General features: G+C 41.0%; 1 protein-coding gene across 4 annotated transcripts in view; it reads right to left on the bottom strand.

Annotated features, from left to right (window-relative positions):
• Window positions 1–14,344, bottom strand: part of TRPC3 (transient receptor potential cation channel subfamily C member 3) — a 73,211-nt gene that overhangs the window by 49,321 nt on the left and 9,546 nt on the right. For 2 of the 4 annotated variants that reach the window (XM_035023221.1, XM_035023223.1), the window contains exon 2: window positions 4,408–5,179. In XM_035023221.1, coding sequence (XP_034879112.1) covers window positions 4,408–5,179 — 772 coding nt within the window. Of the gene's footprint in view, window positions 1–4,407; window positions 5,343–6,515; window positions 6,523–14,344 lie in introns of those variants that run through there. The other 2 variants (XM_035023222.1, XM_035023224.1) reach the window with 2 other exon arrangements.

The raw sequence follows: 14,344 nt of genomic DNA, 5'->3' as shown, positions 1-14,344 counted from the left end.
GGTTTAATCATCATTCTAATCCCTTTTTATCTTTAAGAGAAAAGTTGGAATTCAACTCTAAGGAGGCTTGGTTCAGTCAGATCCTTTCCCTAATAACAAAAGAAGCAGGATAGTATAGTGGTTAAAAGCTTAGATCTTGCCATTTGCAATGAGGTGGATGGAACTAGAGGGTATTATGCTAAGCGAAATAAGTTAATCAGAGTAAGACATGTATCATATGATCTCACTGATATGAGGAATTCTTAATCTCAGGAAACAAACTGACGGTTGCTGCAGTGGTAGGGGGTGGGAGGGATGGGGTGGCTGGGTGATAGACATTGGGGAGGGTATGTGCTATGGTGAGCGCTGTGAATTGTGTAAGACTGTTGAATCACAGACCTGTACCTCTGAAACAAATAATACATTATATATTAAAAAAAAGAAAAGAAGATAGTAGGAAGGGAAAAATGAAGGGGGGGAACCAGAGGGGGAGACGAACCATGAGAGACTGTGGACTCTGAGAAACAAACTGAGGGTTCTAGAGGGGAGGGAGGTGGGTGGGTTAGCCTGGTGATGGGTATTAAAGAGGGCACATATTGAATGGAGCACTGGGTGTTATACACAAACAATGAATCATGGAACACTGCATCAAAAACTAATGATGTAATGTATGGTAATTAACATAACATAATAAAATAAAATAAAAAAAAAAACAAAAGCTTAAATCTGAAGCCAGACTTCCTGGGTTCAAACACTGCTTCTACCACCTACTAGCTGTATGATCGGGTGGAATTTACTTAGCCTTTCTGATGAGAATAAGCCTACCTAATGTTGCTGCTATGAGGATTATATGCTTATGGCATGCTTCATGCACTAGTACTATAGAAATACCACAGTGTTATTGGGTACAGCACGTTAGATAGAATATCTAGTCCTGGGACCCAAGACACCTAAATCTAGACTTAGCAGATGGGTCCTTGGCTAATAGGCTTTGTTTTCTCATTTGTAAAATAAGAGGTCTGTACAACTAGAGGACTCCTAGAATATCTTCCTGCTTTATAAAATGCCATCTTGCTTTTGGATTATATTTCTTTACCTCTTCCTCACAGCCCTACTGTGATGTAAGTTAAAATTGCTTTTCTAATTTAAAGAGAGGAAAACTGAGGCATAGGGGAGGAAAATACCTTCTTTTTTCAAAAAAAAAAAAGTGCATCATTGACTCACAATTAAGAAACTTCACTTTGCATTCTCACAGTTTAATAAATGACTAGCTTTCTTACCAATGACATTCAGAAGATTAGACCTAGAGTCCATCCTGTCCAATATTCTGTTTCTCAGAATAGCTTCAGACATCATTTGCACATCCAAACTATTTCTTTAATAACCTGTCACCAAGCTGTCCTCCATTAATTTATCTAAATCTATATCCTAGAATGTTCAACCTTTTGGGGTAATGACCTTCATATGTTTTCGGCACCATGCCTCCTGTATTCTTCAAGGAACTCTGAAAGCTGCGCACTGCCTGAGAACCTTCTCGGATGCACCTAAGTGATGGCAATTTGAGGGGTGAGACGATAATCTTACAGGCCATTGATAAGATAAAATAGGTACAGTGTCTAAAAGGGGGAAAAAATCACCTCTTTTTCACTAGGAACACATTAGTTTTTCATTTCAAGGCTAGTATTTTGAGGGCATGGTCTCTATGGAAAGAATATAGTGAACACACGGAATAGGGCAAATTAGGTTACCTGGTTGCCTCAGAAATGAGCTTCACTCCCACTGCCCTTTCCGAGCTCAGAGTCTCTGGGTCTGTGTCATGAAAGCACTATTTTCTCTGTCTGTCTAAAGCCCTGACAGTTGGACAGGAGCATAGGACAAGAGGGCAAAGAGATGAAAGGAAGGCAGATATGGAAAGGAATAATAAGGACAGGCAAGAAACAGGAAAGAAAAGAAACAGTCAGGGGAGAGAGACTTGTCCTTAGAGACTGTAAATCCTGAAGAACCATCTGTATTCTGGCTCAGAGAGGGTTATGCTACCCAAGTGCTTTCCGTGCAGTTTAGAAAAAGGAACTGTGAAATTTAGACGATTTTTGCATATCCTTAGATACTTGGTAGCTTCCTGGACTCCCTCTTAAATTCAGTTGTGTTTTCTTCTCTTTTTGCCTCTTGTAATATTTTCCAACATTTGAAAGGTTATCAGAGGTGACTCTTCAAGTCAGGGTAAAGGAGGTTCTAAGTATTACCAATACAGATTTAGCCAGCTTCAGGGGAAAACTATGAATAACAAATTTTTAAACTATCGCTTCACTGAGATGACTTCTCTGGGCAGGATTGCAAACATCACCATCTTTTATAAATTATTAAAGCATAATATGAGAAAATATTCCCTTTTGTAGAATCCCTTTTACAGATTTTCAATATACTATCAAGCAAAATGGAAAAAACAAGGCTTGAATGACATTTGAAATAGTGGCAAATACATTTAGAATTATATTTTTTATTACTATGTCAAAATAATGATATTCAGAACTATTTTACCTCAATGCTTTTCTATTCTCTCTAAACAGAATTTGAAGTTTTCAATTTGCTCTGAGTTCTGTCTAAAAATAAATAAATAAATAATTCCTTTTGAGTCCAAGGAAATACATCTTTTCATATATCACATAATGAATCTCTTCAAAGAGAGTAACTATAAGGTGATATTTATTTTTTCTTTGTATTTTTCCACATTTTTACAATAAATATGTGTAGCTTTTATATCAGAAAAAATTTTAATGGAATAACAAAATTATACTAAGGCCAGATCTCTACCAGGACAAGATGAGGGTTGATGAATATCTAGGGAAAGGGAAACAAAAAACATGCAAAACTTTCCTGCCGTTTTTTAAGTGATATTTTTTAAAAAGACCATTTTTCTAGAGCAGGTTTAGGTTCACAGTAAAATTAAGAGGAAGGTACATGAATTTCCGTATGTGCCCTGCCCCAAAACGTACACAGCTTCTCTCATCAACATCTCTCACCAGAGTGGTACATTTCTTACAACTGATGGACCTTCACTGACATATCATAATCATCCAAAGTCCATAGTTCACATTAGGGTTCTCTCTTGGTGTTGTAAATTCTATGGGTTTGGATAAATGTATGACATGTAGCCATCATCATAGTATCATACAGAATATTTTCACTGCCCTAAAAATCCTCTGTGCTCCACTGATTTATTCCTCCCTCTCCACTCACTCCTAGCAACACTGATCTTGTTACTGCCTCCATAGTTTTGCATTTCCCAGAATGTCAGATAGTTGGAATCATATAGTATGCAGCCTTTTCAGATTGGCTTCTTTCACTTAGTAATATGCATGTAAGGTTCCTCCATGTCTTTTCATGGCTTAATAGCTCTTTTCTTTGTTTCATACCATTTTCTTGCAACCCCTTAACCTGAATTATATTGCTAGTTGCATTTGCGCAAATCTCACTTAAGTATGAAAAACTGTAATAAGATCTGAAAGACCGAATAATCACTCTTTCTGTGATCTGACACCACAACACTAAAAATTGGATTAACTCAGCATCCAGAAAATAATTTAAGGAATTGATGTCTACAATAATCTTAAGTGGACAATAGGAGACAAGAACCTGCTGAAAAACAGTTTGACTTTCACCAGAACCATGAAATCTCCTTTTGCCCCAGATTTAAAGGTAGAACCATCCAAAATACATAAGAGGATGTAGCAACCGAATAAAAGAAAAAAATGTTGTCACTAATGTATAATTTTTGTAAAAAATAATATTGCTTAAAAAACAATAATACTGCTTGACTGGAAATGATGTTCAGAAAAAAAGTTCCTCCATTAAAACAAAATAATTTGCTATCCTTGTATTTCTGGGTTGACCCAATGTCTATGGCTCACCACTCTGAATATACATTTGTGGATTTCAGGGAGAGGCATTTTTGTCATATTAATAAAATGACTTTAATTGTATTTCATATTAGTCTTTTGACTTTCTATCTAAAGGGATATACACATGTTTGGGTCAATAAACAGCAAAACTAAATACTCTTCTGTGTTGTGTGCCACATAGCACTAACTACAGAAGAGGAACAAGAATTTGGGAGCCAAAAAGTCACATCAAATCCCTCCTTTAAACAAATGCGGGGGGGGGGGAAGTCTTGCGTTCTACTTAATGCTCATCCCCACAGAACAGCACCATAACTATAGCTCTCTAATCCAGTATATACCCAGCCCCAAGGCGAATTTATCACAGCACCATGCTGAGAGGGGGAAATCATTTCTGAACAACATTTCCAATATCTGGTGATTTTAAATCCGCTGGGCAAAACTGATTACAGAGCAAACTTTGGAAGGCACCAGGCGGCAGTAGGAAAGTGGATGAGCGTGCAGGGTAGCCGGGGTGGAGCGCGGAGCTTACCTTGAACTCCTTCTCTATGTTGGCCAGCTTGGCCAGCTCGTTGCTGAGCTCCAGGGCGGTGAGCACCGGGTCCTCGCTAGACAAGGACAGGTACGCCGGGCTGGCCAGCCCCTTGTAGGCATTGATCCTCGAGCGTGAGTGGCTGAAAGAGTCGTGCCTCTGCTTCTCCATGCAGTCTCCGCACTTGCAGAAATAGTCGTGCGGCCGCTCGATCCTGGCGCCCTTCATCAGCAGCATGTGTACCACCTCGTACTTCTGGCAGTGCGCCGCCAGGATGATGGGCGTGATGTCGGGCGAGAAGCGCGTGCCGTCCTCGTCGTAGGCGTAGAAGTCGTCGTCCTGCAGCTCCTGCTCACAGGGGCTCAGGGTCAGGCGCTTGCTGGCCGCGAAGCCGGGGTGGTTGAGGATGGCTTCCACGATGCGCACGTAGCCCTTGCTGATGGCAAGGAGCAGGGCGTCGCCGATCCGCGCCAGGTTCTCCTTCTTCAGCAACAGCTCTGTCACCTCCAGGTGCTCGTTGCCCACGGCCAGCTGCAGCGCGTTCTGGCCCATGTAGTCCACGCAGTTGACGTTCAGCGTCTTGGACTCCTCCAGCATCTTGCGCACCACAGGGATGTTGCCATACTCCGCAGCGTCGAGGAAGCGCTCCTCCTCGGCAGTGAGGCTAGTGCCCCGGTCATTGAACATGAAAGCCGGGCCCCGGACGGCCTGGCGCCGGCCCTTCTCCCGCATCACCGTCTTGCGCCTCAGAGATGGACTTTCCTCCATGGACCTAATCAGCAGCAGTGAAAAACAACTGTAGACCACTAGGGTGTATTGCTTCCTCCCACAGATCCAGCCCTTTCCAAGTACACAGCACCTACAGCAGACCTGTGGCCCGCGGGCAGCTGGGTCAGTTGCTAAACAACGCACCTGAAATTTACACCTGTACCTAATACCGGCTGCTTGAACCCAGACAGAACAAGGGTTCCTGTTCAAAAGAAAATGGCATTTGGAAGAAATCCTAATATAAACAAGGTCTAGACATCCATGCTTCCCTTGTGGCCCTGGTATAGATGGAACTCACTGGACCTTGTATAAATAAGCATACTAGTCTTAAAAGTCTTGAAAATAGAGGTCTAGCAGGTTCTTGGCACCAAAGCACTAGGATTTAAGGCTAAAGAAAGCAAATTTTTCCAGAATTAGACCAGAAGAATCCTCTCAAATCATTGCATATTTTTAACTAAATAAAATAATTGACGGGGGGGGGGGGAAGTCTAAGATTTAGGTCAAGGATCTTTCAGGATCTTACCTTTGTTATCTTTTCCTCTTAAGGGTATCTGCCTCCCCCCCGCCCCCCAAAAAAACCCAACTTACTTGCTTGAAAATAACTGTGACTTTGTAATAAGAATTGTTTAATTACCAATATTATATAATTGCCTCTTTGAAGTAAAATGATATAGTATGATTTATGGTTGAAAAATCACTACTATTGGGCCACCTGGGTGGCTCAGTCAGTTAAGCCTCTGACTCTTGATTTCGGCTCAGGTCATGATCTCAGGGTTGTGAGATCAAGCCCAGAGCCCTACATCCAGCTCCACACTGGGCGAGGAGCCTGCTTAAGATTCTCTCTCGCCCTTTCTCTCTCTCACCCTCTCCCCTCCCACCCCCTCCCCTTCTCTAAAAAAAAAAAAAAAAAAAAATCACTACTATTATTTTATGAATAAAGCAACCGGACACTAATTGTATATCCAGAACAATGTACCTAATACGAACCACATTCATTGAGATTTAGCTGCATTATGAAAGTGATGTCATTAATTGATGTGTACAGTGATTCAGGTTCACATTTTAATTGATGGTGAGTAAATTCATTTCTTTGGACTTCTTTACCCCAGATGTAAAATGGAAATTTACAAAGTGCTCCAGAGTTTCCTCATGAGCACATGAACAAAAAGCTTTTTTAGAAGTTCTGAGTCTTTGAAAAATGATGCTAAATAAACAACATAATTTTTAACACTGTGATTGCTTTTTTTTAACATTGTGATTACTTTTACTATTTAAACGGCTGTTATTATAAATACAAATCTGCATCTTTACCCTTAGCCAGTTCTAACATTCTTGCTGACTTCAATGCTTAAGATAAGCTCCTTTAAAATATCTGTGATTTTTGTTTTGTGTATGAGCTGCAACCAAAAATACCAGATAAAGCTCTTTTTACATTACCGACTTCTGAAGCAAATAATAGTGACAAGTTAAAAGTGAATGGCTGGGGGAGAAAAATGCTTTCCTTCTATGATATATATTCCAGAAATACTTTCCACCATTGATAAAACAATATTCACAGAGTCAGGGGCTGCAAACTATGCTAGAGAAGACACTGTCCTTCTCCCTGGGGGTCTGGGAGCAGAAGTCAGAGGCAGTTACCAGCCCCCACTCAATTCTCACCTCTGTTGACCTCAAACCAAGAGAGGAGTACAGAAGGCACTGGCAGAGGTTTCTCACGTGGAGACCAAGGGAACATGGCCAGGCAAACCTGGGTCATCAGAGGTGATAACCAAAGAGGTCCGGAGAGGCACGTTAACTCCAAGGGCGACAATGCTAGACTGGCACCCCATCCTAACTGCTCAACTAGTGTCAGGTGATCAACTTTTTAAAATTAAATAAATAGAGTATTTATATGTATATACAACTTTATATACATACATATATATGTACACACATGTACGCACACACATACATATGTGTTTGTAGCAATTTCCAGAAAGCAACACAAGAGGCTTTTAATTGTAGTTATACCTGGGCTCTGAGCAGTAGAACTGAGGAGCCAGAGGAGAAGGGAGATTTCTGCTCTTCACCTATACCCTTTTGCACATTTTGATTACTTTTGACCACAGTTTGAATATTTTTATTAAAAATAAAATTCATCATGGATGCCTGGGTGGCTCAGTCATTAAGCATCTGCCTTTGGCTCGGGTCATGATCCCAGGGTCGTGGGATGGAGCCTGGTGTCGGGCTCCGTGCAAAGCGAGGATCCTGCTTCTCCCTCTCCCTCTGCCCTTCCCCACTGCTTGTGCATGCTTTCACTCTCAAATAAATAAATAAAATCTTTTAAAAAGTAAAAATAAATAAAATAAAATTCATATTTTTAATGTCTATAAATTTTATTCCCTTAGTTGACAAAAATTTTTAAATGTAGGTGCTTATTGGCAATGATTACATTATAATCTTTCTGAAGCTAAATAAATGCCCTATCAGTGTAGTATGGATGTATGTTGTGTAGGGTAGCATGTAGAGTGAGGTGTGCATAGTGTGTAGTGTGTGTGGGAGACAAGGAGGTGTAAGGGTGGGTCGGGGTTGGGGTGTGTTGTGTGTGTATATATGTGTGTGTCTGTATGTGTTGGTATGAGGATGATTTTTAGGTGGACAAGAACCGGGAAATAGCAGGGGTGCCTGGGTGGCTCAGTCATTAAGCGTCTGCCTTCAGCTCAGGTCACGGTTCCAGGGTCCTGGGATTGAGCCCCGCATCGGGCTCCCTGCTCCTCAGGAAGCCTGCTTCTCCCTCTCCCACTCCCCCTGCTTATGTTCCCTCTCACACCATCTCTCTCTGTCAAATAAATAAAATCCTTTAAAAAAAAAAAAAAGAACTGGGAAATAGCATTCACTGGACTGCATAGAAGAGAACTTTGTTTCAAGACCAAACTCTATGACAGGGCTTTAAACAAATCTGGTAAATACTGTACTGTGGTAGGTGAGTATCTTTTGTTATTCCTAATGGTACTGACTTTTTTGGGTTAATATTTTTACTATGAAGCTACAAACTGGAACTCTTCAAATGGCTAGAATTTCCATATGGCATAAAAGATGAATTTTATGCTTACCAGTGATAATATATTGACATTTTCTATAATTCCAGAAGGTATCTGCAGAGTATATATGTCTGAAGAATTCCAATCTATACTCAGATACATTATCTTTGCGGAAATAAACTCATTATTAAAGTGTCACATCTTAATGGAAAGGGCTCTTTATCTAATGATTGCTATCTACAACAAAAATCACTTATAAAAACCCCACCTTTTCTCCCCAAAGAGTGTGATTTGAAAATACCGGAATATGATTTTTTAATGAATTTTTCTTTGCATTTCTGAAAATTTAACATTTTTTTCTTAGTATCTCTTCCTCTTTCAGAACTAATATCTCCATATTGTGTATTTGAGCTGAAATGTGGGATTTTAGTACTACACAACACATGTCACATGAGTCATTTTGATTTTGTCTTTAAAAGATTCTAACACTGAGTTAAGTGTGAAGTCAATTTCTGAATTAGAACAAATTATACAGCTATTTCAAAATAAAAGAGCTGATCTAATGTATCTTCATGGTGAATCTATGTAGGAAGTGCCTTTAAAAAAAAAAAACAACTTGACTTACAGTATTAGGTAAAACAACCTTCATTAATCTGGAATGATAGGATGGTATGAGTCACACTGAATTCACCTTGTCCACAATTCATAAACATGGCGCCAATCTTAGCTGGTCTTGACAGTGCATCTCCGCTAGCATGAGAAATAAGGAAGGAATGAGGGTGAAAGGGAGAGGATGCCTCGCTTTAGTAATATTAACACTAAAATCATTTTGCCAGACATTTTTTTACCTTCAGATCTCCATCCAGTGGGTTGACTCATTCAGCACTACAAGGGTCCATTGCACAGGGCCTTCTTTCTTATAAGGGCATTGGAGTACCACTGACCTAAACCAGCTGCTCAAAAGTCCTCTTGCAGGCTCAGGCTGATATGGATGCCTGGTAATATCTGTCTGCTGTGGACTGCACTGTGTCCCCCCACAAATCCATATGTTTAAGCCCCACCTCCCAATGTGATGGCATCTGGGAATGAGCCTTTGAGAGGTTAGGAGGCAATTATGATTAGATGAGGTTATGAGGGTAGAGCCCTCATGATGGGATCAGTGCCCTTGTAAGAAGAAACAGTAGAGAGTTCTCATGTTCTTTCCCTCCCTCTCTCTCCCCCCACCTCAAGCCCCCACCCCACCCCCACTCCACGAGGTGAAGACCCAGCAAAAAAGAGCCACCTGCAAGCCAGGAAGAGAGAGCTCTCACTAGAACCTGACCATACTGGCACCATGATCTCAGACTTCTGACCTCCAGGACTGTGAGGAAAAAACACTTCTGTTGTTTAAGCCAGTCTATGGTATTTGGTTGACAGCCCAAGCTGAGTAAGACAGTGACCATACATCTTAAGAAAAAAAAAATGCATGCTATATGAAACAAACTTTGGATTCTTGGTACTTCTCCAAACAAAAGCAGATAAAAAGTTCTTTCTGAGAAATATTTTGGTGTACCCAAAGGCAACCCTTTGCTCCATTGCATTCAGAGGTAAAAATACAAGTAACACTCCTCAGTCTTCATAACTTTGACATAAACTCATCTGACTTCTAACACTGTTTCTCTAAATGTGACATGAGGACCACCTGCCTCAAGATCACTTGGAGTGCCTATTAGAATGCAGATTTCTGGGACCCATTTTAGATGAATTAAATCAGAATCTCTCAGGGGTGGGGCTATGGAATATGTATTTTATTTTTTAAAAAAGATTTTATTTACTTATTTGAGAGAGAGCGTGAGAGAGAGCATGAGAGAGAGAGGGAGCACACAGGCAGAGGGGAGGGGCAGAGAGAGAAGCAGGCTCCCTGAGGAGCAAGGAGCCTGATGCAGGGCTCATCCTAGGCCCCTGGGATCTGAGCTGAAGGCAGACTCTTAACCAATAGAACCACCCAGGTGCCCAGGAATATATATTTTAAATGAACATCCTTTGAAATTCCCAAGCACACTAAAGGTTGGGAACCTCCAGCATAAAAACAATGGGATTATCCTGAATCAATGACCCCAGACTATGAGGCCCTTAAACACCTGTCATACTGGCCCTGACAAAAGTCAAGTTGAAATAACATGTGTGAGCACTGCAGCCTAAGGGACAAACAGCCATATGTTTGTTTAGGTTCCCTGTGTTTTATTAACATTTAAAATTTGAACCTCAGGAAGCTGAACTTCAGCAAGTCACCTGAATCACAGTAAATAAGAAGCCTGCAAAATGCCTTCACCAGTGACTCGTGACCGCCCCCCCTCCTGCTACCCCCGCAGCAAGGTGTCCTGAGTCAACCAGGGCAAAGATATTGTATTTGGAAAGACAAAAGAGAAAAGCACCTTACTACTTTTTCCAAAAATACCCTTGACAGTATAGGAATATCTTGACAGTATAGAAGTAAGCAGAATAATATGTTTATAAGACAATGAAAAATGAATCTGAAGAACAAGGAAAACACGGTTGGCTGGGCAGCATCCTTGAAAGTCAACCAGAGAATTCTAGTTTGTTTGTTGTTGTTATTTAAGAGAAGTGTGACAGTAAAAGCAGAATTTAAGAAGAGCAAGGTGCTGGGGATGGCTATGGCATGCAAGGAGGAAAATTAGGAGTAGCCTGTGGCACTGGAAAGAGTCTGGAGTCAAACAGAGAGACCCCAAGTTGAAGCCCAGATCTGCATTTAGCTACATGTGTTACAGTGGGCAGGTTTTTTAATCTCAGTTTTCTTATCTATGAAAGGGAAATAATACCTGCTTCATAACTAAATAGGAATTAAACATGATAGTGCGTGAAAAACATACCTATATGCCAGGTGCTGAGTAAAGTTTAGTAGCCTTCCTTCATGCCATCTCTGCTGGAAAGCTGGTCTAATAATACAGCTACGATTGGCTAAAGATCTGGAAGACGGTGCTGGCAATGAGAATTGGAAGGGAGAGTCCAGGACACAAAACATTCCAAAGGAGAAGCTTCAGAACTTTGAGACTGACAGCATCAAGACGGTGAGTCATAGATGACCTTGAAATTGCTTAATCTGGGGGCGCCTGGGTGGCTCAGTCGGTTAAGCGTCTGCCTTCGGCTCAGGTCATGATTCCCGGGCCCTGGGATCCAGTCCCGCGTTGGGCTCCCTGCTCGGCGAGAAGCCTGCTTCTCCCCCTCACCCTGCCTGCGGCACCCCCTGCTTTTGCTCTGTGTCTGTGTGTGTGTCAAATAGATAAAATCTAAATAAAAGAAAATAAAGAAATTGCTTAATCTGAATAAGGAAGTGGTGCTTGTTAAGAGAGAGGGTGAGTTGGGACATTTTAGAGTGACCAGAGAACAACAGGTGTACATGTAGGATCTGAGGTCAAGGGGGAGGACAGGACATGGCAAGAGATTTGGGAGCTCAAAAGAACAAATAGTTATTGAGTACTTACTCCCTATGGGTCACTGGATAATGAGAAATAAAGAATTACCTGACCATCCAGGAATATGTGCACATGTGAGGGGATATTTATTAATACTGTATTTCTTTAAAAAAATTCATGTAACCATAAAATAGGTTTAGAACACATGGAATATATGATAATTGATTTTAAATCTATGTGAGAAATCATTTAGGAGGAGGGAAAAGAATGTACCAGAAATCTGGGGTAGAATAATGATGGTAACTGAACACTTTTAGATCTAAGCTAAATTGCTAGATTTCCTGGGCCAAAAAAAAAAAAAAAGGCAAGGGTTATATAGTTTATATATTATTAGATTAAAAGAAGCAAACTTATCTGGAGAGAGAGGCCTATTAATACACAATTCTATGATAACTTTAGCACTTGCATCCTCATAAAAGGTACAATGGATATGGATATGACAACCTCTTAACCCTTTAAATGCAATTTTGAAGACGACATAGTAACCTTTTAAAAATATCAATCCTTGATAAAAGCAAGGGCGTGACATTAACAAGTCACTGGTGAAGGCATTTTGCAGGCTTCTTATTTACTGTGATTCAGGTGACTTGCTGAAGTTCAGCTTCCTGAGGTTCAAATTTTAAATGTTAATAAAACACAGGGAACCTAAACAAACATATGGCTGTTTGTCCCTTAGGCTGCAGTGCTCACACATGTTATTTCAACTTGACTTTTGTCAGGGCCAGTATGACAGGTGTTTAAGGGCCTCATAGTCTGGGGTCATTGATTCAGGATAATCCCATTGTTTTTATGCTGGAGGTTCCCAACCTTTAGTGTGCTTGGGAATTTCAAAGGATGTTCATTTAAAATATATATTCCTGGGCACCTGGGTGGTTCAGTTGGTTAAGAGTCTGCCTTCAGCTCAGGTCATGATCCCAGGGGCCTGGGATGAGCCCTGCATCAGGCTCCTTGCTCCTGTATCAGTGGTTAGTTAGAGTTAGGTGGGTGTGTTTAGGGGAGAAGAAGAGAAGACAAATTTTAGAGGAGTGCAAAGAGAAAGAGCAAGGTAATTTTCAGCTTTTTGTAGGAAAAAATGGGATTTTGCAAGCAAAATTTAGGAAAAAGAGAAATTGTCTTGAGGAAAGATTTGCTCAGTTCCTTCATTTCTCTAATTAGTTCTGAGGGAACCTGATCATAGAATGTTCTCATCGTGCAGACAAGACAGCTTTTGACAGCAAGGCCATGATGCTTCCTGTCTTAACAGAAGAAAGAAAAAATAAAAGGGAAGTAAAAATTAAGATGTGGATCCAAGAAATTGAAGAACCACTGAGGGTAAGAGATCTGGGACAGCCCAGCCCGGTTAAGTAGGGAATGGTGTGGGCTTTGTCAAGCCACCCTAAGTTCCCATGTGGTGTGGACCCTGTGCTGAGAGCCAGAGACCCTGCACCCTGACTAGGGACACCACTGGTGCTGTAAGCTGGGTTAGAGCCCTGGAGCTCCTGGGAGTTGAGCTCAAACCATATAAGCCAAGGAGCATGACTGGGTTATAACAAAGGTAAGTCAGCCAAGATCGAGTTATTTTCACTGACAAGCAGCACCCAAGTAGACAATGAACATCGCCCAGAGACCAGAAGAATCAGAGGACAACAACTCTTTCTTTCCTCCAGGGGACACATAAGCTCCCTTCCCCCAGTGCCCAGATGCTACAGAGGACAGTGGGGGGGGGGGGGGGGGCTTTCTGAGAGTCTGAGCTATTTTATCCAAGTAAGAGGCTATTTATTAAAAGGAAAATTTACTTTATAACATCAGACTAGGATCAATGAAATTGGCTTCACAGCATCTCCCTAGGGTGCCCTGAACTAGAGGTGTATACATGAACCATAAGGAGACTACGACCCCTTGAAGAGATTGGAGGGAAGAATCAGCAAGCAAAAATGCCTTAGATATGAGCTCAAGGCACAAGGAGACACTGTCCTAGTTGACCTATTCCCTGCAATAATGTAGGGCAAGTCTTCCCTCCTATTAACTCACATAACTGCTTAACTGCTTAATTAACTTAATTGCTTGATTGATTGTTTAATTCACTTGTGGGATGAGAATAAGTGTCTGTTTAGCAAACAAACAAAAAAAACCCCCAAAATTTAAAAAACGAATTTAAACCACAGAATGGACATTTGGTTTATTTTTTTTCTCTCCTGGTCAGCAGGTGGGAGGCTCAAGAGAAAGACCTATTATAGGCAGATTACAGGAGCAACACATTGCTGCTCATCTAAGTTGTTCTGGTTTCTTGACCCTGCTACACCTGCCTCTGGGATGTTCCTTTTGTTTCTTTCCATCCCTGGGCCTACCATTATTTCTGCCCAATTGATACTAAGTCTATAGACAAAGAGATTCAGTCAGAATGGTAAGTCACTTCCTTAAGGTCATTAAAGGATAAAGAATTAGAAGAAGAGAGCTCAGAGGTCCTCTCCCAGGCTCTCTCCCATGCTCTCTCCGGGGAATAAGAAAAAAATGAATAAAGGTTGCAAATCAAAATAATGTTATTAAAATGTATGCTTAGCTTATGTTTTGGAACACTTGGGTTCTAGAAAGAACAGCTTCAAAAACTGCTCTTTGGATTGAATCACAATCTCTTTAGCACTCAGCAACAAATGAGCATTATTAAAGAAGTCAAATCCTTTACTGAAATGAAGAATT

This window comes from Mirounga leonina, unplaced genomic scaffold (assembly GCF_011800145.1).
Source record: "Mirounga leonina isolate KUSES-001 unplaced genomic scaffold, KU_Mleo_1.0 Mir_176, whole genome shotgun sequence".
Classification (NCBI taxonomy): Eukaryota; Metazoa; Chordata; class Mammalia; order Carnivora; family Phocidae; genus Mirounga; species Mirounga leonina.
This window is presented reverse-complemented; position numbering and strand designations above follow the sequence as displayed.